The following is a 27,422-nucleotide window of genomic DNA, read 5'->3' as shown; positions in this document are numbered from 1 at the left end:
TAAATTATTTCTGTCATCAGAGATTATTAAATATGAGTCTAGCCTTACTGAGACAAACTTCTAGCAGATACAACAACTTGCGGAACAAATACCGTTATTAATGGCAAAACCTTGATAATCTCCTAGGAGCAGTGAAATAAATTCCACAGGTATCAGAAGGGCATTTTAAATAGCAATAAAATTAAAACGATCCTCAAATTATGAATGCTTCATATATGTAACTTCTGACATGAACCAAGTGATCAGAATGTATTCACAACACACAAAAATGTAAACTGAGGACTTGGTATATATGTTTAAACTTTAATACTTGAGAAAATATAAGTTAAAATCTGATACAAACACTGCTGGCACAAGAAAATATACACAAATTTGGATTCAAATGGAGTCAGTATGTAAACCTGGATATGACTGTATCATGACAACTTGTAACAAAGCCTTTTAAAGAAGTAACAGATTTTTGTATCAGATATATATTGCAGAAGGAACAGTAATTTCTTTTCTCAAAAAATTTCCCTTATCCATTAAGAATTGTTAACTCAGTGTGGAGAGGAAAGTTAGAGATCATCTAATTTATCAAAGCATTTTAAAGATATAAGCCTTAAACACCTAGTGTAAGCTCAAACAATGCAAAAATAATCAGCATTTCATTTTCCTCTGAAGATTTATTTGATATGTTAGTCACGTTAAATTATAGAAACGAAAAATTTAAATATTTCATTCTTTTTTAAAGTACACATTATTTCTTCTTCCAGGTACATCAGTAATTTAAGCTTAATATTCATTTTACTAAATATTAAACAAAAAGAAACTTTTAAAATCTTGCACTATTATTAAGAAGAAATAATTTCTTTCTAACTTCAACAATGTACTTTTAAAATTGTGAAAACAATTAGAAACACTAGGTCTTTAAGGGCATTTCAAAATATATTTGAAGAAAGTATCTTTCAGCCACTGCTTACTTTAAAAAAGAAATTTATTTTGGAAGAGTAAGCTATATATAAATAAAAATTCATCCAATGTGAATATAATTGGAGAAATTCCCTGATCATGAATCCTGGATAAAATGTGTATTTCAAGAATATTCTCACTGTACCAAGTGTGAAATTATAACAGAACTATAGGAGTTGGAACTTCCTACCATCAGTAGCCTGATGAAGATAGGGCTATTTATGAATTAACTTACAATTTTTCAAAAAAATAAAACCAGTTCTTGGAACTGCCAGATGATACTTTTATTCCAGAAGTTACTGATACAGAATTGTTTGGTCTTACAAAGGAATAAACTCCTTCTTAAAGGTAAAATTCTTCCTCTTTGAAGGATGCATTAAATATTTCTCATCACTAAAAATGTAAAGCTTCTGGTACTTCTTGGTTTTTGTTTTTTTTTAATGAATTTTACTTGGTTTTGCTTTCTTTTTTTAAAAATTAATTAATTAATTAAATTTTGGCTGTGTTGGGTCTTCGTTTCTGTGCGTGGGCTTTCTCTAGTTGTGGCAAGCAGGGGCCACTCCTCATTGTGGTGCGCGGGCCTCTCACTGTCGCGGCTTCTCCTGTTGCGGAGCACAAGCTCCAGACACACAGGCTCAGTAGTTGTGGCTCATGGGCCTAGTTGCTCCGCGGCATGTGGGATCTTCCCAGACCAGGGCCCGAACCCGTGTCCCCTGCATTGGCAGGAGGACTCTCAACCACTGCGCCACCAGGGAAGCCCCTTCTGGTACTTCTTGAACACTGACTTCACTTTCCAAAGATGTAAATATTATCTCCCTCAATGCCCAGATCAACAGTGGAACTCAACTAAATATTTGGTGACTGTCTCTTTTAAGAAGAGAAGCATCAATTATTTCAAAAACTAGCCTGCACGCAGCTTTGATTTTAACTGTATTTCTCAGACAAAAGATAGCTCACTTTTATACAAAAGTTTCTTGCTTTAAAATCTACAAACATCAGTAGTCAGCTTAAGATGCTTATTCTACGATTGCACATTTGTGTGAACCGTTATTTTTCTTTAGAAGACACATTTTAGTTTAAAATAGGGAAACACAGACCTCAATACTGAAAATAACCTGTGATAGCTGATAATACTGTAAAGTTATTAAACACACCCCTAAAACTTCTGAAAGTACATTAACAATTTTTTAAATAGTCACAATCTATTAAAAAACATATTATTTACAAATATCATCCCAGATCGACAGTCTATATAGCCACTACATGATCTGGGTAAGTTCCTTGGAGAATCTGCCTACAGAATAGAAAACGCTGCATACATACTGTCCATTTGCCATTGGAAAACTGAAGGCAGCATGACTTTATTGAAGAAAATTAACATAATTGGAAACCTCTAATTAAAACTTGTATTATTGTGCTAAAGAAAAATAGTAATCACATGACAGAATTTTTATGTAGCACCACTTTAATATTCTTTAATATCACCTTAATTTTAAGATTGTTAAAACATAATTCTGATGTTAAACATTATTTTAATGTAAAAATTGATATCTGTACTCACAGAAAATTACACTATTAAAAAATATTTCTAATATGCTAAAAGCTACTAAATCATTTCCCCTTTCACATTGCACAATGTCCATCTAAAATATAAGGTATAAGTTCTTATAAATAATATGTGAAAAAAATTTTTTCCAAGTTTCAAGTTATATTTCAATACCTTAATTTTATTTTTTTTACCAAAAATACTGGTAACAAAATATTACCAAGGTTAATAGAAGTCAGTTAAAAAAATCAGTTCCTTCTGATTTGGAAAGCTTAAAAAAATTTTAAATAATAGCAATTCTACCAAACCCAGAGTAACAGTAAGCTAATCAGCAGCAGCTACTGGTACTTAGTATTGTTCCATCAGGCAATCCTGAACAGGAAACAAAATAAGATGTCTTTTGTAAGACAAGTGCCAAACCGTTGCTTTTAAACTAAAATGCAGTAACTTATATTAAGAGCACCTCTGTTTCTATTAGCAGGTAATAACCTCCACATTTAACACATATTCAAAATACAGCAACTACAGTTATAAACCTAGTAGTGTTATTTGACTTTACATTTCCATTAATGGGCAGACATTAACGAAGATGTCATGGACTGAAAATCATATAAATGTCTATAACTAATAAGAATCTCCCGGTGATTTTACCACTGTTCACCTTAAAAGGGTACCTTCTGGTGAATTCAGGTGTGTGAATTCTGATGAGCCCCTCCTCGCCCCAACCTCTACCCCCATCTTATTGTACTTAATGTCTGAACCTATTTGGATAAACACAAATAGAAGAAACTTTTAAGGTGTGCAGCTAACACACTCACTTTCTTTCCTCTCTTCTCTTAGAATGACACATTATGTTTATTTTCTAGGTTTCTTACTTCCAGTCATAACAAAATAATGATCATTGTCTTCCTTCTTCTTTGCAGGTTTTTTATCTCCACTAACTGCCTCCTTGCCAGATGAGGGTGGCTTCCTGGTTGCAGCCGGGGCTTTGCCACTTTTGGGAAGCCCTTTGGCTAAGCACTGGCTCTTGGTGGCAGTCTGTGCTGACTTTGGTTCAGGTTGTGCTTTGGCAGAAGACTGGGGAAGACTCACAATGGACAGCGGGGTACGGCCCGGGGACCTGGAGGAGCTGGGTCCTGTCTTCTGGGATGTGATTTTACTCTGAGGCTGCTTTTTGGCAACTGAAACCATATTATCTTTCGACTTCTCTGCAGCTTTTGCAGGAGCAACTGAGGATACAGAAAGTGGCTGGTTTAAATTCAAGGCTGACTTAAGTTTCTGTGCTGGCATTGCCCCCGCTTGCGGAGCTCCAACACGTGGCTGAGACTGTGTTCTCAGACCCGTGGTTATCGTTTTGGAACTGGATGTTGTCACTTTTGCAGGAGACTGGAAAGAAGGAGAAGGGTTAGGCCTTACGTGCAGATTTGCCTTAGGTGGCTTTGGACACTTTGATGATGAATTTAAACGTGCAGCTGAGTGAGAGACTGCATAATCCCTGGAAGACACATGGTGGTGTTTCAAATGCTTTGGTTCAATTTTTCCAGAACACTTATTTGGCAAAAGTGTGGATTCAGGCACATCTCTTGACTTCTGGGCTGGAATAAGCTTGGCCTTAGGAGTACTGGGTGATGAGATACATTTTCTCAGCGACTCAGATACACAAGGTGCAGTTCTTAATAAAGCTGGTGAAAAAGTGCTTTTACCTACTGGATTTAAAGAAGCAGATGCAGATGATGCATCGTTTGAAGGAGGCTGCGGTTTCTTTGTTACGTCCTTTGAAGATCTGAGTTTGAGATGAGAGGACACTGCTGGAGAATTTGGAAATTTAGAACGGACTGACCCACAGGCCAGATTGCCTCCTTTCAGGGAAGATGCTGGTGGCGACACACCTGGCAGACGTACCTGCTTCTCTTTGCTCCTTGGAATACCAACTGGTGTGCCAGGTTTTGAATTTTGTTTCTGAAACATGCTAACTGCTGACAAAGGATTCATTTCAGGAGGCTGAGGTGCTCTGGCGGACGAATCAGGCACACTTTCATTAGAAACTCCTTTTTGAAATGCTAGAATTTTCTGTTCTAGTGTAGCAAACTGTAATATTCGACAGGGGTCATATTTAAGCAAAAATCCTTGAAGAGTATCCCAGCCTCCACCGACACGGACCATGACATGTTTTCCGTGAAGCATCTTTCCCCCAAAAGAAAGTAAAAAGTAAAGCTGTAAAACTGTAAGGTGCAGTTACGGTTCATTAGCAGTCACAGTCTGTGATGTCTGTGACTATGAAATTCAGTGTATTTGCCAACAGCTTCACTATAAATTGCTAGTCTCTTTCTTGTGTTACTAAAGTAACAAATTTAATTCATATTGAATCATGCAACTAACAATAGAGAATCCTCCAGTTTGTCAGGAAGATATTTACACATCCTAAAAATCCAAATTACTAATACGCAAAACTGCAAGGACTGAATATTGATGGAAGAAAGGAAAAGGGAGAGTAAAGGAGGGGAGGAGAGAAAAAAAGACTCATACTAAAGAAAAACATAATTACAGAAGAAAGATAAAAACTACCAAAACTTGTATGTTAGAATTTAACAAATTACTTTCATATGTATCATATCAATTTAATCTTTCAAAAACTTTGATATAATTTATTACTAGTTCTTCTTTGCAGATGAGAAAATTATGGCTCTGAGACATTAAGGAAACTGTCTCAAACCACACAGCTTGGCCTGGCCTCAAACGCACCAGGCTGCCCAACCCAAAAGGTGCTTTTGTGTTGATAAGATATATCCTGGGTCTGCCAGCACAGCCCGAGCTGGACGGACTCAGGCCCCTATTCATTCAGCAGGCAAATCTGCAAAGTTGTATGAGACTGCTCTGCAAATTTTCACTCTAAATCCCATGCTCTGTGCACTATCACTATATCATACTGCTTAAGAAAAGAAATCTAATTAAAAGACAAAATGCATATGCCTGTTTCTGTATGAGTTGAACAGGGTATGGGGAACTAATGATAATATATGAAATAAAAGAAAATATAGGTGGTAAAATTATATTTTTTACATACTTTTATATTACATTCCTAAATTGGGAATAAAACAGCTCTTGTATCAATAAGTGGACAGAATGATGAACAGGTAAACTTCAATCTCCTTATCAGCAAAGGGGACAATTAATCAATTGCAGATTGCAAATGGGACAAAGGAAGAAAATAAGCATGTATATTAGCATATTAGTATAGATGCTGATGCTGTGTCAGTGAAAAAAAGGCTTCATACTTAAGACCCAAAGTCTATATTATTATCAACTGCAATGTTTCTACTTCTTTTTCTTCTTACTGACATTTAATCTTATTAGATGTTCTGGTTTTGCTTTTTTCTTCTTCTTATGATAGAAAATTATTCCTCTTTAGGAAATCTAAAAAATGGAATAAGTTACCTGAGGTATTCAAAAATTTTTCCCCCAATTATATTCAATGTCCAAATAGTCTTAGCTTAATTAGTTGTTTGCTGTGTTAAGCGTATTTACCTAAACACATTATATACTCTTGAAAATATTCCATATATTTCCTCCTATACAGTGAAATTCTTCCATTAATAACATCCTCTATTGCAATTTTTTAAAAAGTAAAAGGGGAACAAAAGAAGGTTGGTAAAGCAATAAATTCAATTTCAAAACAAGATCTAAACAGGATGTAAACGGTGGACTTACTCTTATAAAAAGTATTTTATCTCCTAGTCGATACCGTCCTTCAGATAAGTACTCAATAGAAAATCGATGAGAACAACTACAAGGAGGGTCTTCAGCAATGTGTTTAACCTAAGATTAAAAATAAACAACAAGATTTAGTGCTTGTGACAAAAACTATTTTGTTTAATGTTAAAATGCAAGGTTATTTGATAGTTGGGAAAATCAAACTCAAAGAAAAAAATTTAAAGACAGTTCAACTATTTATTATCTCTTCCCTTTTACTTGTTGTCAAATATTGAGATTAGACATTAGCTAATCTAATAAAACCTAACAGTGAGGAAGTCTGGAGTCTCTCTCTCTCTCTCTGGCCAAGTGCAATCAGGCTCGTCGTGTACTCACTGATCACCGGAGAAGGTCTGTGAATGTGTACACAGTGAAGTCAATTCAAAACACATTCATTCAGTCATAGGAAACAGTTCGTTACTAAGTTTGAATTGTTTTAAGACTTGGATTAATATATCTGTCAAATCAAAGATGGACCCGTTAGATAAAGTTTAACCAGGAATTTTCACTTGTCCCTTACCACCATGTGAAAGTAATACTGTATGTATGGGGGAATATCCAGATTTGTTCCAAAGTTACTGTTAAAATAGGCAGAGATGCATTTATAGCTATTGGGCTGGGCAAAAAGTACATTCGGGTTTTTCCCTAACATCTTACGAAAAACCCAAGCAAACTTTTTGGCCAATCCAATATTCACCCAAGACTAGGTAAATTCTAAAAATTTCAACTCAAGAGGCATTTTTCTAAAAGCACTCACTTTCTTTCAATAGTCTGCTAAAGAGACGAGAACTGAGGAGAAAATCCTACCTCTACTCCTCGAGGGGCTTACAGAATTTTTAACTGCAGTAAATATCTTAAAAATGGTAAAAACTGGGCCTCCCTGGTGGCGCAGTGGTTGAGAGTCCGCCTGCCGATGCAGGGGACACGGCTTCGTGCCCCGGTCCGGGAAGATCCCACATGACACAGGGCGGCTGGGCCCGTGAGCCATGGCCGCTGAGCCTGCACGTCCGGAGCCTGTGCTCCGCAATGGGAGAGGCCACAACAGTGAGAGGCCCGCATACCGCAAAAAAAAAAAGAAAAAAAAAAAAAGGTAAAAACTGGAATAAAAATTAAAATTCAGGAATTCTTTATTTAAAACATGGCAATTAATATAAATTGATTAAATGAAAATATTTGCTGAGATATGTTTGATTTGAAAAAAAAAGTCACGTATCAGCCACTATGGAAACCATTTTGTTTTCCTAAAATTATATTTCTGAAAAAGTATATTCTTCTCAACTACTTGTCACACAGAGTATATCTAAACAAATACACTTAATTGCACTTAGGCATGATGTTAAAGAAAGTCTCTTCAGATATACCCAACTTACCTGAGCACTAACAGAAATTTATGAGTGTCTTAATTATCTACACAAAATGGACACATGTGGATTCACCCGGGCCTGATCAGAAGGATCCGGATTTATCTCCCTACATCATTCATTTAACAGAATAACATGATCATAAATAGAACTGATTTTCATAAGCGATTCAATGAAGTTTATCTTGTTTAGTTTGGTTATATGAGCACATAGGTACACACATGCATACACACACATACATACCACATGCATAAGATGGCTAAAAAATATTCTGAACTTGGGTAAAGAATTTACAATTATTTGAACCATTTACAAGTTAGATAACAAAGTAATTTGAAAGGAGGTAATTATTTCAGTCATTATTTTCTATCCATTAAGGTTTCTTAGGTACACAGAATTGCAGTTGTGTATTTCTTAACAGCACTCAAAATAATGAATCAGATAATTGTTCCTTAATTTTAAACATGACCATAAGATCTCAGCAGGTCACATATGTGTAGGTGGACTCTGAATATATTCATATAGCACATATATATTTAAAGAAATGTGTTCCTTTTAGTTTTCATAACAAGCTTGCAGGCATGAAAGGTCACTTATTTTCTTTGTTTAAAATATCCAAATACCACTTATATTCAGCAGTACAAATCAGCACTAACCCACAATCTAAGTAAGTTGGTGAGCCTAAAAGGAGTAAGTGCTGTGAATAAAAAATGTTCTCTTCTGGTTTTAGCTATTGTGTAATTAACATTTTAACATTAAAGGAAAAAGCTAAAGAAATTAAAATCATCTGTAAAGGTACTACCCTAATATCAATTATTTTCATTCTCCTTGTTCTGATACATACTTTTCACAAAGTAAACATTTTTCTTGTTGCTATATAGTCTTCATAATGATTACAAAAAATGATTATTCTGCTAAAATAGTAAATCCTAATTTACCTAGCCATTGCCCAATTTGAGAGTATTTACATTGCTTCCAATTTTTCACCCTTATAAGTAATACTGCAATAAATACTTTCATTCATGCTACTTTTTTTTCCCTCTTCAAGTATAATAAAAATGAAAGAGGAACACTTTTGGCGAACTATGAGATTCTGACGCATCATATTTGAAAGAAAGTGTGCAATTACTTACAGCTTCGTGCAGCTCTTCATGCTGACAGCATGATTTTGGAATGCTGATGGAATCTTCAGCCCCAGAAGTATTAAGTAAGGTCTCTTCTAGCTCAATTTCTTTCTCAAATTTTACTAATACTGGTGGCTCAACCCCATAGCTGAAAACCAATCATGAGATCTCATCAAACAAGTGAAGTCTGAGGCAAGTACTTCCATGTATATCACAATAGGTTTTCTTTTATTTTTAAATGAAGTCTGTATGAGTCTCTTCTACCAGTTGTTTCACTGGGACATCTGGAAATGCTTTATAATGTCCCACAGATTGCCAAAAATTCAGATTATCATCTTTACATCATAGTATATATATATTTGGGTTACTGGATGCTCCCAATATTCAATCAGGGATCCTAAACGTACCTTTAAAAATCAGCTTGTTAAAAAAAACAAAAAACAAGTCATCTCGTGAGTGAAGATGGGGTCGAGCTAGGTATGGAGGATACCAGGCCTCAGCCTTCTTATCAGACCCTCTTTGTGTCCAAAGGACTTGCTTCACCTTGAACTGCTTAAAGATTGCATGCTCTTACTCTACTTCTTTTTTTTTTTTTTCGGTACGCGGGCCTCTCACTGTTGTGGCCTCTCCCATTGCGGAGCACAGGCTCCGGACGCGCAGGCTCAGCGGCCATGGCTCACGGGTCCAGCCGCTCCGCGGCATGTGGGATCCTCCTGGACCGGGGCACGAACCCATGTCCGCTGCATCGGCAGGCGGACTCTCAACCACTGCGCCACCAGGGAAGCCCTCTTACTCTACTTTTGATCTGAAAAATGTAAGTATCCACTTTTACAGTTTAATACTAAATGAAGGCAAGCTACATGAGCAAGCAGATGTTGACACATGACATGGCTCATGTGAACAGAACAAAGTTAATAAAGAAACAAAAAGAAAGAGAAAACAGTAAATTAAGTTACCTTTATTCCAATCAAAAATTATTTTCATTTATAGAAAATAGTGTTCTCGATAAAATAAAGCAGCTTAAAAAATGTTTGTGACATTGAAATTCTGAAATATTGTGGAATACATACCTTGACACAATTCGACCAATTTCAAGAAGACAAAGATACACCTGTCTCGGATCTTTGTGCAAAACTGTGAAAAATAAGACCACATATTTTAGGGGGCAAATTAAATAGGCAAATATATTTACGGCATGAAAGAAGTAAAAGAAAAGACAGTAGCATTACTTATTTGGAGACTCAGAAAAGACTTTTATTTCTTCTACATATTATCATCTTCCTGAAATTAAAAAGAAAATGGTCAACCAGAAGATTAAAATTTACCATGGATGCTTACCTGTGTAGTATTTTAAGTCTAAAAAACTGAGCTTAGTAACATTAAATTATTAATATTTCAGATCTCTTAATAGGAGATATTATTGAAGAAACGTTATCACTTCAATTTTATTCTAAACTATCTTTAGCACAGGACTATGTGTTAACAGCCTTCTTCAACTCTTCCAAAAATAGAAGAGGAGAGAGCACTTCTCTACTCATTCTATGAGGCCTATATTACCCTGATATCAAAGTCAGAAAAAGACATCACAAGAAAACTAAAGACAAATATCCTTTATGAACACAGATGTAAAAAATTCTCAATGAAATACTGGCAAACTGAATCCAGCAGCAAGCAAGATTTATCCCAGAAATGCAAGGTTGGTTCAACGTATGAAAATCAATCAATATAATTCACCATATTGATAAAATAAAGGAAAAGAAACATACAGCTATCTCAGTAGAGACAGAAAATGCTTTTGACAAAATCAAACACCCTTTCATGACAAAAAAAGACTCAACAAAGTAGAAACAGAAGAGAACTTTATAAATATGAAAACAGACATCTCTGGAAAACCCATAGCTAACATCATTATTAATGGTGAAAGACTGAATGTCTTCCTCGAGGCTAAGACCAGGGAAAAGAAGGATGTCCACTCGTACCAATTCTATTCAACATTGTACTTGAGGTTCTAGTCAGGGCATTTGGGCAAGAAAAATAAATAAACGCCATCTAGATTGGAAAGGAAGACGGAAAACTATATTTACAGGTGATATGGTCCTTTGTTTAGAAAACCCTAAAGAATCTACAAAAAAACTAATAGAGCTAATAAGCAAGTTCAGCAAAGTTGCAGGATATGAGATCAATATATAAAAGTCATTGCATTTTATACATTAGCAATAAACAATCTGAAATGTAATTAAGGAAATGATTACATTCACAGTAGCTTCAAGAAGAATAAAGTACTTAGGAATAAATTTAACCAAAGAATTGTAAGACTTGTACACTGAAAACTATAAAATATTGTTGAAAGAAATTAAATAAGATATAAATAAATTGAAAGACATCCTATGTTCATGGATTGGAAGACATATATTGTTATTGTAATACTCTCCAAACTGACCTACAGATTCAGTGCAATCCCTATCAAAATTCCAAGAGCCTTTTTTTTTCCCAGAAATGGACAAGCTGATGATAAAATTCATAAAGAACTGTAAGAAATATAGAATAGCCAAAACAACTTTTAAAAAGCACAAAGTTGGAAGACTCATACTACCCAATTTCAAAACTACAGTAATCAGGACAGTGTTTACTGGCTTAAGGATAGACATACAGACCAGTGGAATGAAACAGTGTCCAGAAATAAACTCATATGTTTATGTTCAATTGATTTTCAACAAGGGTGCCAAGACAACTCAAAGGGGAAAAAACAGTCTTTTCAACAAATGGTGCTAAGACAACTCGATATCTACATGCAAAAGAATGAATTTAGACTCCTTCACACAGTATACAAAAAATAACTCAAAATGCATTACAGACCAAAATGTAAAAGCTAAACCTATAAAAATCCTAGGAGGAAGTATAGGTGAAAATCTGTGTGACCTTGGATTAGGCAATGGTTTTTTAAATATGACACCAAAAGCACAAGCAATCAAAGAAAAGATAAACTGAACTTCATCAAAATTAAAAACTTCTGTGCATCAAAGGACACTATCAAGAAAGTGAAAAGGCAACCCAAAGGCCAGAAGAACATATTGGCAAATCATATATCTAATAAGGGCCTAATATCCAGAATAAAGAAAGAACTCTTACAAGTCTACAAAAAAAAGACAATTGACTCCCCCAAAAATGAGGAGAAGATTTGAATGGACATTTCTGTAAAGAAGATATACAAATGGCCAATAAGCCCATGTAAAGATGCTCAACATCATTAGTCTTTAGGGAAATGCAAATCAAAACCACAATGAGTTACCACTTCACACCCACTAGGATGGTTATACAGTTGACCCTTGAACAACATGGTTTGAACTGTGTGGGTCCACTTACACATGGATTTTTTTCAATAAATACATACTACAGTACTATAAGATCTGTGGTTGGTTGAATCTGTGGATTCAGAACCGTGGATACAAAGGGCTGACTGTAAAGTTATATCCAGATTTTTGACTGCAGGGTTAGGGGACCACTGCCCCTAACTCCTGGATTGTTCAAGGGTCAGCTGTAATTTTAAAAAATAATAACAAGTGTTGACAACTATGTGAAGAAATTGGAACCTTTGTGCATTGCTAGTGGGAATGTAAAATGGTGTGGCCACTGTCAAAACAGTTTGGTAGTTCCCCAAACAGATAAACACAGAATTACCATATGACCCAATAATTCCACTCCCAGGTACATCCCTGAATTTAAAACATATGTTCACTCAAAAACTTACATACAAATGTTCATAGCAGGATTATTAATAATAACCCCAAAATAGAAACAATCAAAATGTCCATCAGCTGATAGTAGATTAAAAAATGTATATCCATACAACGAAATATCATTCAGCCATAAAAAGGAATGAAGTACTGTTAGATGCTACAACATAAATGACCCATAATGCTAATTGAAAATAGCCAGACACAAAAGCTACATATTGCATGATTTTATTTATATGAAAAGTCCAGAGTAGCAAATCTATAGAGAAAGAAAGTAGACTGATGGTTGCCAGAGGATGGAGATATGGAGTAACTGGGTCCAACTGCTAATAGGTATGGGTTTTCTTTTTGGAGTGATGGAAATGTTCTGGAATTAATAATGGTGATATCTGCACAAATCGTGAGTATACTAAAAACCACTGAAGTCTACATTTTGAAATGATACATTTTATGTTAGGTGAACATACCTCAATGTTTTTAAATGCTATGAATAAAAAGAAACCTAATACGCTTAATGATCAGCACACCTGGATTAAAGCAGGGTGCAAACTGGGGGGTAAAATAGCAATCCATTAGTTTTAATTCTACACTGGATAAGAATATCCAGAGGCATACTAAACAGGTAACAGTGGGGAACAGCTACCTGTCTGCAGGCAACAGGGTGTGCATGGTCAATAGAAATATTTACAACATTAATAACCTAAAACAATAATGAAACCAACTAAAAAGTTGGTTTGTTTTTTATTATCACCATGAACCGGCAAGTCTAAGCAATGTCAGTGACAAAATACTTCTCTCTACCAGGACCGAATACTATTCCCATGACCCCCGCCCTTGGTATGCTACTGCTCTTATCAAAACATTATCAATTCTGTGTGTGTGCGTGTGTGTGTGTCTGCGTGTGCACGCACACACACTCACACACATAAATACTTTGAGGAAATATATAGTCTAAAACTTAGATAGCTTTCACTTTGGTCACTGCACAGATGTTTCTGTTGACTTAAATGAAATGAAAAAATACATCAATAATTCTTCAATACAGCATGACTTTTTAAAAGCATTAGCCCATTTAGATAACCAAATTGGCACCTGCTGTTTACACCATGAACATACATCATTTGGCCTTCTGTTATTTCTGTAATTATCTAGTTAAAAATAAATTACTAGTAATTTAGACTTGATAGAGTAATTCTTGACGAAAACATTAATTAGTTCAGCCTTAATCCAGAACCTTCCCATAGCCAACTCATTTAGGAAGTAAAGTATGTCCAGGCCATTCTAGATATATAGGATCTAAAACATAAATGAAAAGCTTTTATCATACATTTGATCTGGAATCTGATTCTCCAATTGTTTACATATATCTAGAGTATAAATGTTTCTAGTAAAATGAAATGTGGCATTTGAGTCCTTACTTGGAAAGAAAAATTAGAAGTGAGGCATACAAAAATATCCTAATAAACATTAAACACAACAACAACACCTACCTAAACCTTCAGATTCAAAGAGGTAAGTCTCATCAACCCCGATGTGCCTGCACCAGTGAAGGAAGTTCGCAGTATTGTCTCTAGCAAAGAACGAACCTGATGCAGCATCTTTCTTACAGGGCACTTTTCTCATTGGAAAATTCTGAAAAAGACAAAAGGATAATTTCAAACATGCATCAAGGATATTTTCATTAAATATCCATTTTAATATTACTAAATAAGTGTTCAGTGCATTGAATGTAACTAAAAAGTGCATAGCACTAGAGGAAAAAGGCATCTTCAAATATCATTTTATTTTGCTTTTCATTAAGCATATTCTAGAAAATGATTCCTAGGAAAACAGGTCAAAATTAGCAGCAGGATCACGCATATCTAACCTCTCTTTTTAAAATGACATGAGAGTCTTAGTTAAGATAAAAAATGACAGTCTAATAATTCCAAAGCACATCTTTATAGTTTATCTCTCCAAACACAGTTCAATACAAACACAAAATTATTGCTATGTTAAAGGTTTACACAGTCTCAATTTTGCTAACTTCCTTATTTGCAGATTCATAAATATGGTTCTGAGTTTCTTGAGGAGACTTTCAAACAAGGAAGTAGTAGCCCATTCTTAATTAAAGTTCTTTAAAAACTGACAAGCTAAGTTTTACAGAATCCTAATTCATTTTAATTTCCTGGACCAAGAGTATTCAGATAATCCTGCTGAGGCTGAGGGTTTGGGTTTTTTTTAGAAATTATTCATCTCTTTTTTTTTTGGCTGCATTGGGTCTTCATTTCTGTGCACGGGCTTTCTCTAGTTGTGGCCAGCGGGGGCTACTCTTCGTTGTGGTGCGCGGGCTTCTCATTGCAGTGGCTTCTCTTGTTGCAGAGCACGGGCTCTAGGCGTGCAGGCTTCAGTACTTGTGGCACATGGGCTCAGTAGTTGTGGCTGCGGGCTCTAGAGCGCAGGCTCAGTAGTTGTGGCACACAGGCTTAGTTGCTCTGCGGCATGTGGGATCTTCCCGGACCAGGGCTCAAACCTGCGTCCCCTGCACTGGGGCAGGCACATTCTTAACAACTGCACCACCAGGGAAGCCCGGCTGAGGGGTTTTTAGTTTTGTTTCAAATTTTTACTTGAATAAGAAATTCACACATATGATTTTTTTTAAATGCAATGGGCACAGTAGAGTATAAGTCTTTCTCCTACCACTACCCCTCAGTTCCTTTCTCTCCTTGGAGAGAACCACACTATTACCAGTTCCTTATGTTTCCTTCCTGTTGCTATTATTTTCTAGGATTACAATAACCTTGTGAGTTTTTCTAGTTGTATATAGGAAAAAAAAATCAACACAGCCAAATACAAAGATGGTTAGTATCAATTGAAATCTTCTTATCCACATTTCAGTAAGACATCTCCATACACAAGTATATCTGTACCTACAGAATGCTACGTAAACAGGCTATTCTGCAATCTGATTTGTGTATGTGTGCATGCACACTTAATGATAGGTTGCAGGCATCTTTTGAGGTAAAAAAAAAAACACAAAAATTAAAATAGTCATTTCTAATGAATAGATAATATTCTACTCTGTTCAGGTACCATAATTAATTTTAAACAACTTCTCTACTGATGAGCATTTAGGTTGTTCTTAATTTTTTTTGCACAGTCGTTTTTGTGAATTTGTGGTTATTTTCTTAGAATAAATTCCTGGAATTAGAATTATGTTACGTATCAAAGGATGTGCTTTATTTTCAATGTGATATATGTTACCCATTGTCTCCCAAGAAAGATGGTACTACTTTATATTTCCACCAGCACTATGTTAATATCTAGAATACACACTCACAGACACCAGATCCCATGAGTGAAAATAACCATATTTGATGAAAAGAGAGGAAACCTTATCTACCTCAAATCCCAACTTCAGGGTCAACGGTAGAAAAGTATCTAAAAAAAGTATTATTCATTCAGCCAATATTTATGAATTTACCATGAAGACAATATATAAAGAATAAAAAGATGATGATAATACTCTTAACTGTGTGCCAGGAACCATCACAACCTCTTTTTTCACTTAACTCTCACAGGAATCCTATAAGGAAGGTGCTATTATTGTTCTCAAGAAGAACTAGCTATTTAGATATTTACTATGCACCAGGCATTATCTATATAAGCTAACCACTATCTATATATTATCTCATTTAATGTTGCTGAATCCTCGAAAATATATCCTACAAGGTAAAGGTTAATATCTCCATTTTACAAGTGAGAATATTTTTTCAGATGCTCAAAAAGATTAAGTAAATTATCCAAGATTTTACATATAGTTGCGTTGGAAGTTTACAACCTTGTAGAGATGATAAGAAATGTACATAAGCAAATCAATATGTACCAAGGTATTAAATCACTACTGTCAAACATTTTCTTACCACTGGTTCTTCAGAGTTGCATGTTTTCACCGTGTTTTGAAGAACATCAATCAGTTGGCATAACAGTACTCCATTATCAAGTTCTTCCAATAACCTTTCTGCCTTAACTTCAATACCTAAAAACATATTTCAAAGCTAAGAGCCTTCTAGAAACAGTAAATTCAAACAATATGGTTAAAGTTTAATTAAATGTAATCGGATTATAGCTGAAACACTAGGCAAATATTAGATCAGACTCCGAGCATTCACTCTTAGAAGGTACAGTTAAAACGGCAGATAATATCAAATTAAGAGAAAGTCAACTGAAACAAAAATATCTGTGGTGTAGAAGCACAGGAAAAATAAATGACATCTACTTTATTTCACTGAAAAACACCAAAGTGTCTTATATTTCAAGATCCACTATTAAGGTTAAGTTTTGATTCACTGCACATTACAACTGCTTGCACAAGAAAGATTCTCTATAAGTAAGATGGTCTTTGTTGCAATTTAAAAATTAAAGATAACAATGTAACAAGCACTCAGAAAATACCAACTTTTCACCTCTAAAATCCCTTATTTGGAAGCATTATTACATAATAAACTTTTAAGAAATTATCCAAATCTTCAAACTGATATAAGAGTGAGTGTTTAGTGCGTTTTTAATTCTCTTCAAAGACCATAGATGAGCTTTATACGTATATATTCCTCCTCATGAAAACCTTACAATGCTACATGAAATTCTGTTATTTAAAAGAGAATTTTTTTCTAGGGAGAAAGTTCAGAGCACTCATGTCCCTCTAACTGAGTAAAGAAATATGATGCCATGCATTCTCTAAGCTGACATTTCCTCCTAGGTTTCATATACCTCTGCCCCTAGAAGCCTCAGAAACAGGAATCATTTTAACGACAGCATATATTCCACCCAGAATCTCATGCCTTACACAAGTTTAAGGAGAAAAAAGAAATCAATAAAATACAGACTCCCAAATTAGACCTATTCACTTAAAATTTTTTTTAACATTAACAATTAAAATGTTGATTATTCACAGCTCTTACTACTGACCTCTTCCATGAAGCCTCAAACTTGCTTACTATTCAAGCCCCGAGAGTCAGGGTGAATCAGAATATCTTCCCAACCAGAATGTAAGCTTGGTGAGAAAAAGGACATCAAATATTTCCTTCACTAGAGGATCCCCAGCCTCTGGAACTATCATTCCTTGACAAAGAGTAAGATTCTCAATAAACATTTACTGAATAAGAGATTACAGTTTTGAGCATCTTTGCAAGCCTTACCTAATAAACCAGAGAGCCAGATCGACAGATCTTCCTGCATGGGCAACAGGGTAGCTTTGTGCCTCACAGCTATCCACTCATCATACTGACAAACGTCAGCCAAACCTGGCCCATGTCTGGGGGTCAGAGGACTCCGTGGACTTAGAGGCAGGTCTTCTCCAAACCACACCTAGAGAAAACACCAACCAACTGAATGGACGCAACCCTGTTAAAAGTCAGCATGCCTAACATTTATATTTAAATAATGAATTACAGACCATATTTAATATACAGAGCTGCAGCAGCTCACAGAAAGTTAATAAACTAGAAGCAAACTATTAGCCTGGATACTTGAGACACTTTCCGTATTCAATTCTGTGATAAATGTAAGTGAATCCCTAATTAATGAATGGGTTCTACCATCAAACTGAGGGGATGAAAGTCAACAAATATTTTTTTTCTTTCACTTCTTAGCTGCATAAGTTTAACAAGTTACTTGACCAGAGTATCAGCATCTTGGCTGTAAAATGAATTAATAATACCTGCCTTATAAGCTACATCTTTGTAGAATCTAGCATTGGGCCTAACAATATTTGTTGAATAATGGATAAATGAATGAATGCACAGTTGGCATTTTATAAACTTTAAATCATAATAACAGTGTTATCTAAAAAAAAATTCTAAATAATGTGGTCTGTCACTTGATTTTGCATGGCCCACAAGCTAAGAATGGTTTTTACATTTTAAAATGGTAGTTATGTAAGTACCTACATAATAGCTTTGATTCTGCCTACTTACTCACTAAGCTAAAAATGTTTACTACCTGGTCAATCCCTGGTTTAGAATAAAAACTGACAGAAATATGCTATCAAACCAACACTTGCAAAATTTTGAAATACAACTAGATATACTTTTAATATAAGATTAGTTAGAGAAAAGACTGTGTCAAATCTCAACTCAGGAAGGGGTATCAGAGCCCAAGTGAAGTGATAAAGGGGTCCTCACAGGAGGGCAGCTTGAAATGGAGAGTCAGAGCTTGAGTGAGGCGACAGGGCATCCACGCATGGCAACGGCCCTGTGCAGCATCAGACCCTGAGCAGGATAAAGAGGGTGTCCACTGGGGACAACGGGGGAACATCCCAGTGCAGAGTGTCAGAGCCCAACTGAGCTGAGAAGGGCATCAGCTCAGGGAGGGGTGGCAGCAACAAAGAGAGACGGGTTACATACACGGGGATTTATCAAATGGGAGCCAGGTTTCTCACTGCCAAAGAAAAGAGGTACAACTGTGGACTGAGAAAACTAGAATGAACCCCATGGTGTTGGAATCGAGTAAGTTTTACCAGAAAGCAAAGAAGCGCTCAAAGAATGATAGGGACATGCAAAAGGACACAGAAGTCAGCTTGAAGGGACTTCTGCTGGCTAAATCGAGAAGAATTTGAGCATCAAAATAATGATATAAGTGGATTATAACACACTGAATAAAATGGACAACTCTGAGTCCACATAGATATAAATAAATGAATAAACTGGAATTTTGATGAGGAATGAGATTTCCATATACTTTCAAAGTACTTCCCCAGAAATACCTACTACAAAGAGAAAAAAAGTAATTTCACAGTAGAGAAACTCATCAGGCAGCAACTTAACCCAGGCAGCAACTTAACCGAGTGACACAGGTGAACATGATCAACAACGGGCTAAATCAAAATCATATGCACCTGACAGGATAGGAGACAACACATCCCTCTGTAATAGTCCTGCCAAGATGCATAACCTGAATCTAATCATGAGAAAACATCAGGCAAATCTAAATTGAGGGACATTCTACAAAATAATTGGTCTGTAATACTCAAAAGTGTCAAGGTCATTAAAGAAAGCAAATACTAATAAAGACTGAGGGGCACGACAAGTAAACGCAACAGGTGATTCTGAACTGGACATTATTGGGACAACTGACAAATAGTTGAATGTGGTCTGAGTATTACATAGTAGTTCTGTACCAACGCTAATATCCTGATTCTGATGATTTCATTGTGGCTGTATAGGAGGGAGTCCTTGCACGCGATAAATGCACTGAAGTAACAGAGGTAACGGGACATTAGATTTGCAACCTACTCTCAAATGGTTCAGCAAACAAATATCTCTGCTCTACACTTAACAACCACTTTGCAAGTTTGTGATTGCTTTAAAATAAAATTTTAAAAAGTTTTTTAAAAAGAGGCATAAGTATAGGTAATACCAAGTGAATCTAGTTCTGTCTTGATTTTTCAATGTAGATAATTTCCCCCCCTTCAATATATTAAACTTACTGAGGTTTATTTGAGGCAAGTGTTACTATACCAAATCAAAAGCCATAACAACACCATTGTTAACCCAGACAAACATAGAGGGAAAAAAAAAGAGCTGCTTCCAATCTCCTATGATGAGAAATAAACACGTTCTTTAAAAATCTCACAGGCAAAGGAAGACAATGAATATATACCACACGAGGCAAGCAGGAGTAGCAAAACTTAATAAAAATACCCAAATACTAAGAGAAACATTGTTATTCGAGGGGCATTATTTCAGAAACTGAGGGTAGAGATTTGGGGAATGAACTCCTAAATACAGGAGGATCCCATAAAGTTTTTGGAAAAAAACAAGATGTTATTTCCCCAAATTCTCTTAGAATTACTTCAAAGGGAGTATAGCAAAGATATAATATCTACATCTTCCCTTCATAAGAATGTCTTGCTTCTGTAATCCCAGGACTCAGTATAAGACCTACCTCATGATAGGCAGTCAAAAATATTAGTTGAATACTTGAGGAACAGATACTAGCAAATGACTCTTTGTACCATCAAAATCAAGATGCATCTTACAATAAATTGTATTTTACAGTCAACAGAATGTTATTTGTCCTTTAACCATTTGGCTGAGCTGACAAAAGGCAGAGAAGATGCAAATGTTTGTCAAGGAAACATGTACATTATCTAGGAAGGTGGTTTTGAAAATATCATGTATGAAAATGGAGAAGCTAAAATTAACAAAAGTCATTCTAAGTTCTTGCCACATTAGGGAGAAGAGTACTTGGATTTTCCTATTATTACAAGCAGAAAACCTGGGCTAGTCAGTAGCATATTAATGTTGTTAAAAGCTAGATGTTAAGAACAAAACCTGCATGTATAAAGATTGTTCTCCATCATGCTGAAAGCTGTCACATTGCAGAGATTCCTAACCATAGGCAGTCTACAGAAGAACTTGAATCAGTATATAAACTTAACTTACATTTAGACAAAAATTTAGGTCTACGTACAAATGGGCCTTTTCTCAGAGAGAGAGAGTTCATAGTTTCTGTTAGATTCTGGAAAGGGTCTGTGACCCAAAAGAGATTAGGAACTATCTAGTTCATTGATTTTTAGACTGTAAGTTTATTTACTAATCAGAATCAGGGACATAAAAAAGGGGCAAGGAAGACCTTCATGGATTAAATGAATAAGAAACCAGCTATCTACTGGGTGTCTCCTCTCTGCAAGGCACTTATGAAAAACGAAGCCTAATTAGCAAAGAGATGAAAATCCGAGGAAGTTCTCACATTCACCAGGGAGAGAAGCAAAAACTTCTGTGAGGGATGTCAAGGGTACTCCTGGAGAAGAATCAATAGGGACAGGTCTGTGGAATCTAGGTCAGAGACGGGTTCGTGGAACTATAAGACAACACTATGAAAAAAAATCACCAATTTAAGAAAGTATTAATGGCCATTAGGAGAGAAATGAGAAAAACATGGTCAATGTGGCAATGATAAAAAGCACTTTATAAGGAATAGAGAAAATATAATCAACATGAAACTGATGACATTTCTGAGACTTGGATAAAAAGAGATGAATAGAAGTAATCAGATAAAAAGTGGTTTTGAGAAATAAGGAGTTCTGAGCATACTCAATGTGGATTAGAGAAGACCCCAAAGGGGAAGAGTAAGACCTTTTGGGAGACTGCCATGGACTCCCAAGTCCCCAAAGGAAAACAGTACAAAAGAACTCTTTATTAGTAGAGTAGGAGGATATAGCTGCACAGCGTAGGAGGGAAAAAGCAGCATCCCATTCAGAATTGTTCTTAACCATTTTATAAGTAAGTTATCTTCTCTAGGCTATCACACACTGCTATCTTGATAAGCCTTCTTTCTTAATTAAAAAAAAAAAATTTCACGACACAGTTATAATCTCCAGCTTTACATCCGGATAATTTCGTTGTACCAATGATACAACCAAAGTTCTGAAGTGCCTACTAGGTAACAACACATTCCAGGAGGCACTTGGCTCATGTTATCTCATTGATTCCTCACAACTACCCTGAAAAATACACGCTGTTATCCTCACCTCAGAGGCAAGGGAGCGGGGACTCAGAGAGGTAAAATAACTTGCCAGGATCTCACAAGCAGAGTGGCAGAACAAAAATCAGACACAAAATCGGACTGACTCTAAAATTCTCACTTTTAAAGGCAAATTTTATTATCAGCTGCTTACATCTTCCTAGGTAGACCTTCAAGGTGATTTTTATCTTTAAGTTAAAATTCAGTCATGTTCTATTTATGCCAAAAGAAAGAAAACTTTTAAAGGATCTAAGAATAAATACCAACTCTGGAAATCATTCAAATGTAAGATCATTCTGGTTTGTCTTATTACCTCCATCTTGCTTCCCCTCACCAAAAAACTAACCAAAAAAACCACTCTAAATTTTAAGTTTTAATGACACATTATTTACAGGCATTACAGGGCACATGTATAATTATCTAAAATTAAGAATTTATATTTGTTTTCACTGAAAGCTCTTTTAACTACAAACATATACTAAATTGTAATGAGAAGAAAATCACAAACTATTCCAATTCTTTTCCCAGAGTAGTACAAATACGATGAACCCACCAATCCTAAGATATTTTTGATTCTTACAAATATGCAGTATAAATGAAAGCTTAATATTAAAGTCTTTTCAGAACTGGAAAGTGAAAATATAGTATTCCTGTTATTAAATTTGATGCTTAAAAAAACAGTAAAATAGAAAATTTTTGTGATAATTTTAGTTTTTTTCTAACTATTGTAATCTTATTATATTAGTCTCATTAACTTAAATATATATTTTCCCAAGAAAACCACTTACTTGAATTGCAGGCAGCATGGTCATCTATGCTGAAATGATACTGCTGCTATGAAAATAAAACAAAACATTAATATGCAGACAATGGTTGCTTTCCTACTCCCCCAAACCCTCAAATTACAAGGAATCTGCTTTATTCTCCTATCTGACTGAAAACCTAATACTTTTCTATTTGGAATAATTTGACCACAGGAGAAGGCAATCATACTCCTCGTTTCTTACTTCATAAAAGTACTCCTCATTTGAAAGAGGAAAATCTGAAACACACTTTAATATGTAGTTTCTGGCACTAATATCAAAGTAATTCTTGAAGCATCTGACTAGTAAAATAAAACTAACAATAAAACTTAGCTTACCTTAAAACTGCCCCAGAATTTTCCCCTGTAAACACACTGTAAATGTAATGTAAATACAAATATCACAACAACTGATACTGAAAGTCAAGTATCTCCCATCTGATCTTTACAAAGAGATAAGTTCATCCAAACTTTGTATAAATTCTCAAGTTTAACCATAAGCTTCTTCCACCAGGTGACAAGGTAATAAAGAAAAATATCAATTTTAACTATGAAACAATACTCAATGCCTTTCCTTAATAATTTTCCATAAGGTATTTTCTCCATGAGGTGCTAAAGACCAAAAAAAAAAGCAATTTGAACTCTAAAGGACCATTCTTGAAACATACAAGAAAAAAAACCACAACTTTAAGTTAGATTAATACAATTCTTTAATGTATTTTCAGAAAGAAAGTGAAGAGTTTGAAAACACTCAGAATAACAGACTATATAAAACCTAGGATTTTATACTGCTTATAGCAGCATAACATACTAGTCTATTTTTTATTGTAAACCACCATTAAAATATTCTAAGAAAAAATACAAAATGGCTTATAAGGCTATCAATTTCCAAGGAAAAGTTACTTTCTCCCCTAAGTTATACCAAACATACCTCAGATGTGTAGATGTGCCAACTACACATCCCACTTTCCTCTCAGGAACACTTCTTCCAGTACCAAAGCTGAACTGGAGCTAAACCTAACTGAAAAGTCTGATGTTACACATCACATTGTCTTTGCAAGAAGGCAAAGGACAGCAGAATGTCCTTGATGTCATTTTTCCTTCTCTCTACCCTAGCAAAAGGCCAAAGTACAATTGGGCATTACTAATGAGTTTGTTATGCTTCCCACGAGCTAACTCAGTGGGGAATACGTTTTCCTTTAGCATAAATAATCCTTTGTCCCCAACAAAGATCCACAGTAAGAAGCTTCCGAGACCATTTTTAAAAAATACAGCAAAGAAGCTGCTCCCATTAAAATAAGGAGTCCCACATAATCAGACAAGAGCTTGAACAGCTGGAACTGCCAACCCCAAACAAAAGAAGGCCTGAATTATAAGGCGTGTGCAAATCAAGAACAGTGACACAGTCACAAAGAAGCTATCACAAGAATGTTTAGTAGTTGCAGTTTTTATGGAAAATTCAAAATTAGTTTTATGAAAGAAATGAAGAATTTGTGCACAACCTTCAATCACTGAACTTTAGCAGAGTCTAATATATATATATATATATATATATATATATATATATCTTCCCCCACATCATTCTTATGAAATAGAAAGAACTACTTTAAAGATAACAAAATTAACCATCTGGATTACCTTTAAAAAGAAGTTATTTAATAAATGGTACTCAGATAAGTTATAATATATCTTCATATGTGAAAAACTATCAGGTACACAAAGATATGCTTTTATTGGAAAACTTTTATAAACTGATGAGATTGTATCAGTGAATCATCATTAACTCCTGAGTATTTACTGTGTTCCAGATCCTAAGAGCCAGTTATTCATACCTTCTAGTCATTCACTATTCTCTTTCCAAATCATTTTTGTCTCATTCTTGTCTACCATTAGCCCAGTCCCCAATCTGCATCACAATCCCAATTCTTGCTTCTTACTCAGTTTATTACCTGCTTTCCTCTTATCTATCTTTCCCTAAAAGTCTCAGTCTCTACATTTTTTTTCCCCACATAAACCAATTATACCGAATCAGCAACTCTTCATTTCTGGATCTGCACCTTGATTAGCAATTTATTGGCTTTTTTTGGTTTCTGTTTTCATCTGTCTTTTTGGAGAAGACTACTTTAATTCTGTGCCATCGTGAGGAAGTCTTTTCCCTCGGATTTGGGCAAAAAAAAAAGAGCTCTCAAATGACCAAGTGCAAACTATTCGCTAACCCTGCCTTAACAAGACAAACAGCTTATGCAGAGATCACGAGTGAATACTATACTTAATTTTTTAAATCTGGAGAAAATGTTAGAAGCACAGAGTGCACTTATCCACCTGAAACTTAAACAGAATTTGGGCCTGGCCCACTTAGAAACAGTTTCAGCCATGAGGTCCTCAAGATTATTTATGGTAAGGCTCTTCATACCAGTTTGACTTCAGATCATGATAGGAAAAAAATGCCAGCCCGTGGAGCGGCTCCTTTGTTCCACAGCTGTAGGCTCTGAAACTGAGTATGTTTTAATTCCTCACTCACATTATAAAATGTGGTGGGGAGAGCACAAGGTGGTATGTCTCAATCCTGGTACAAATTGGGGGCCGACTTGGAAAAGAATGGCAAAAAAGCAAAGAAATAAAGTAAGTTTCCTCAGAAAAATAGTAACATTAACTGCCACTGCAACACATATACATTCGGCACCAGCCAACAGATTACTGCCAAGACACATAAGCTGCAGGGATGCGGTAAATGCCCAAGCTGGCGCAGTGGTTACTGCTGAGGAGGAGACGGAGATGAGATTAGGACGGAATGCACAGAGGCCTTTCAACTGTACCAGTAAGATTTCAGTTCAAGACAAGCAGTGAGAACACAGGTATTATTATACTGGTCTGTACGCCCTTCTGTGTGTCAAAAAAAACATTTCATCATTTTTAATGTTTCATTTAGAAAAACAGTTAAAGAAGATATCCTGATTTGTTCAGGGGAATAAAAAACAACTTTCTCAGCTTTAAAATTCTGAGTTAAATATTTCCTAAGTGCCTAGAAGAAAAAATAGAAATGCTGTATCCATACCAAACATATTTCATATTTTTTAATGTATACTAAAATAAATCACCATAAAGGCACCACCGGGGTAGTAGAAAGTAGCAGACCCATCTGCTAAATGGGGTACCACCACCTCTCGTGTATGCTTGCTGTAAAGATTAAATAAGGTGATACAAATAAAGTACCTGATATATAGCTAGCACTTAACAAATGAGTTGTTATGATGATACTATGATAGGGCATAATTATAGTTCATTTAACATAATTCATCAAATTAAAAAGAGGTAAGAAAACAAAGCTAATATGAGAAATCATTAAGTGTAATTTGGAAAGCTAATATGAGAAATCATTAAGTGTAATTTGGAAAGCTTCTTTTACTAACATAAAAATAAATACAGTTGTAAGTGAACATAAAAACTTTAATACCAACATCCATACTCAAATACGAATGTGTAACATAGAAGTCTCTTGCTAGAATAAGGCTTAAGGATTGTGTCACACATAGGCCCTTTGCTCCATTCAGGCTGTCTCCTCACCGTCCACTCTATTGGTTTCACTCATTTCTGTGGCTCTATCACTGTTCAAGCTATATGTTTGTCCAAGCAGTGTCCACTCCTTCATTTATTAAACAATCATTTATTCACACCCTTTATTAAACTGGGCACCGCAGGCAACAGACGCAGTGATGAACATAACAGACGTGATGCTCTCATGGAGCTACTACATTCATTTGTGTATGTAGTGAATACACAAGGTTAAATCATGGTAATTGTTTTGAAAGAAAAAACAGAGAGAGAGACAGCAGGGGCCTACTTTAAGACTTTGAATGAGTGATTTAGAAATGGTTTTGCTGGAGGAAAAACATGAACTTGAAGAATGGTGGCAATTAGCCAGGGAGAGAGACAGGGAAGAGTTCTGTGCATAGAGAATAATTTTTGCAAAGACTGTACAGAAGGAGAGAGAGTTTGGCGCATTCCGAGAACTGAAAGAAGCCAGTATGGCTGAAGCGTGGAGCACGTGCGGCTTAGGATAGGGTTGGAAAGTCAGGCAGTAGCCCCACCACGTGACGCCATACTGAGGAAAGTAGATTTTATTCTAATTGCAGTGGGAAGCCATGGAAGAGTTTTAACCAAGGGAGAGACATAATGTATTTCATAGTTTAACAGAGCTCCCTGTGGGGGAGAGAGAAACATGGGAGTGAAATACTGATGGGTTTAACAGAGAAAGGGGGAAGAAAACAGAAGGAGAGGTGGATAGAGATGTGGGGGAAAGAATTAGTGGAAACACTGAGAGAAGGAGAAGCATAGAGGGGTAGAAACAGTGAGAGCAAAGGAAACTGAGCACACAGGAAGTGAGTTGGAGAGCAGCCTGGAAGGGGAAGAGGAGGGGATCCACTGCAGCAGTTCAGTGACCAGTGATGGTGCCTGGGCAGGGATGCTGACAAAGTATCCACCGGAGAAAAGTGGATGGGTCTGACATCTATTTTGGAGTTAGAATCACGACTTGATAATGGTTAGAGATGGAGGGTGAAGGCGAGAGAGGTAAGGGCAGAGTGAAGCGTCAGGAACAACTCTTGGGTTTCTGGCTTAAGCAGTTGAGCAAATGGATAGTTGCAGCGTTTG

General features: G+C 35.7%; 1 protein-coding gene across 5 annotated transcripts in view; it reads right to left on the bottom strand.

Moving 5' to 3' along the window:
* Window positions 1-289: 289 nt before the first annotated feature.
* Window positions 290-27,422, bottom strand: part of GAS2L3 (growth arrest specific 2 like 3) — a 33,890-nt gene continuing 6,757 nt past the window's right edge. The window contains exons 1-10 of one of the 5 annotated variants that reach the window (XM_067697679.1): window positions 23,704-24,323; window positions 23,112-23,147; window positions 22,759-22,804; window positions 17,644-17,812; window positions 16,369-16,484; window positions 13,957-14,098; window positions 9,803-9,866; window positions 8,742-8,880; window positions 6,206-6,313; window positions 290-4,681 (exon numbers count right to left, since the gene is read on the bottom strand). In XM_067697679.1, coding sequence (XP_067553780.1) covers window positions 3,353-4,681; window positions 6,206-6,313; window positions 8,742-8,880; window positions 9,803-9,866; window positions 13,957-14,098; window positions 16,369-16,484; window positions 17,644-17,812; window positions 22,759-22,782 — 2,091 coding nt within the window. In that variant the 5' untranslated portion in view covers window positions 22,783-22,804; window positions 23,112-23,147; window positions 23,704-24,323 and the 3' untranslated portion in view covers window positions 290-3,352. Of the gene's footprint in view, window positions 4,682-6,205; window positions 6,314-8,741; window positions 8,881-9,802; window positions 9,867-13,956; window positions 14,099-16,368; window positions 16,485-17,643; window positions 17,813-22,758; window positions 22,805-23,111; window positions 23,148-23,703; window positions 24,324-27,422 lie in introns of those variants that run through there. The other 4 variants (XM_067697678.1, XM_067697680.1, XM_067697675.1 and 1 more) reach the window with 4 other exon arrangements.

The sequence above is a fragment of the Pseudorca crassidens genome, chromosome 11 (genome assembly GCF_039906515.1).
Source record: "Pseudorca crassidens isolate mPseCra1 chromosome 11, mPseCra1.hap1, whole genome shotgun sequence".
NCBI classification, from domain to species: domain Eukaryota; kingdom Metazoa; phylum Chordata; class Mammalia; order Artiodactyla; family Delphinidae; genus Pseudorca; species Pseudorca crassidens.
Note: the sequence above shows the minus strand (reverse complement) of the source record. Positions and strands in the feature narration are given on the sequence as shown.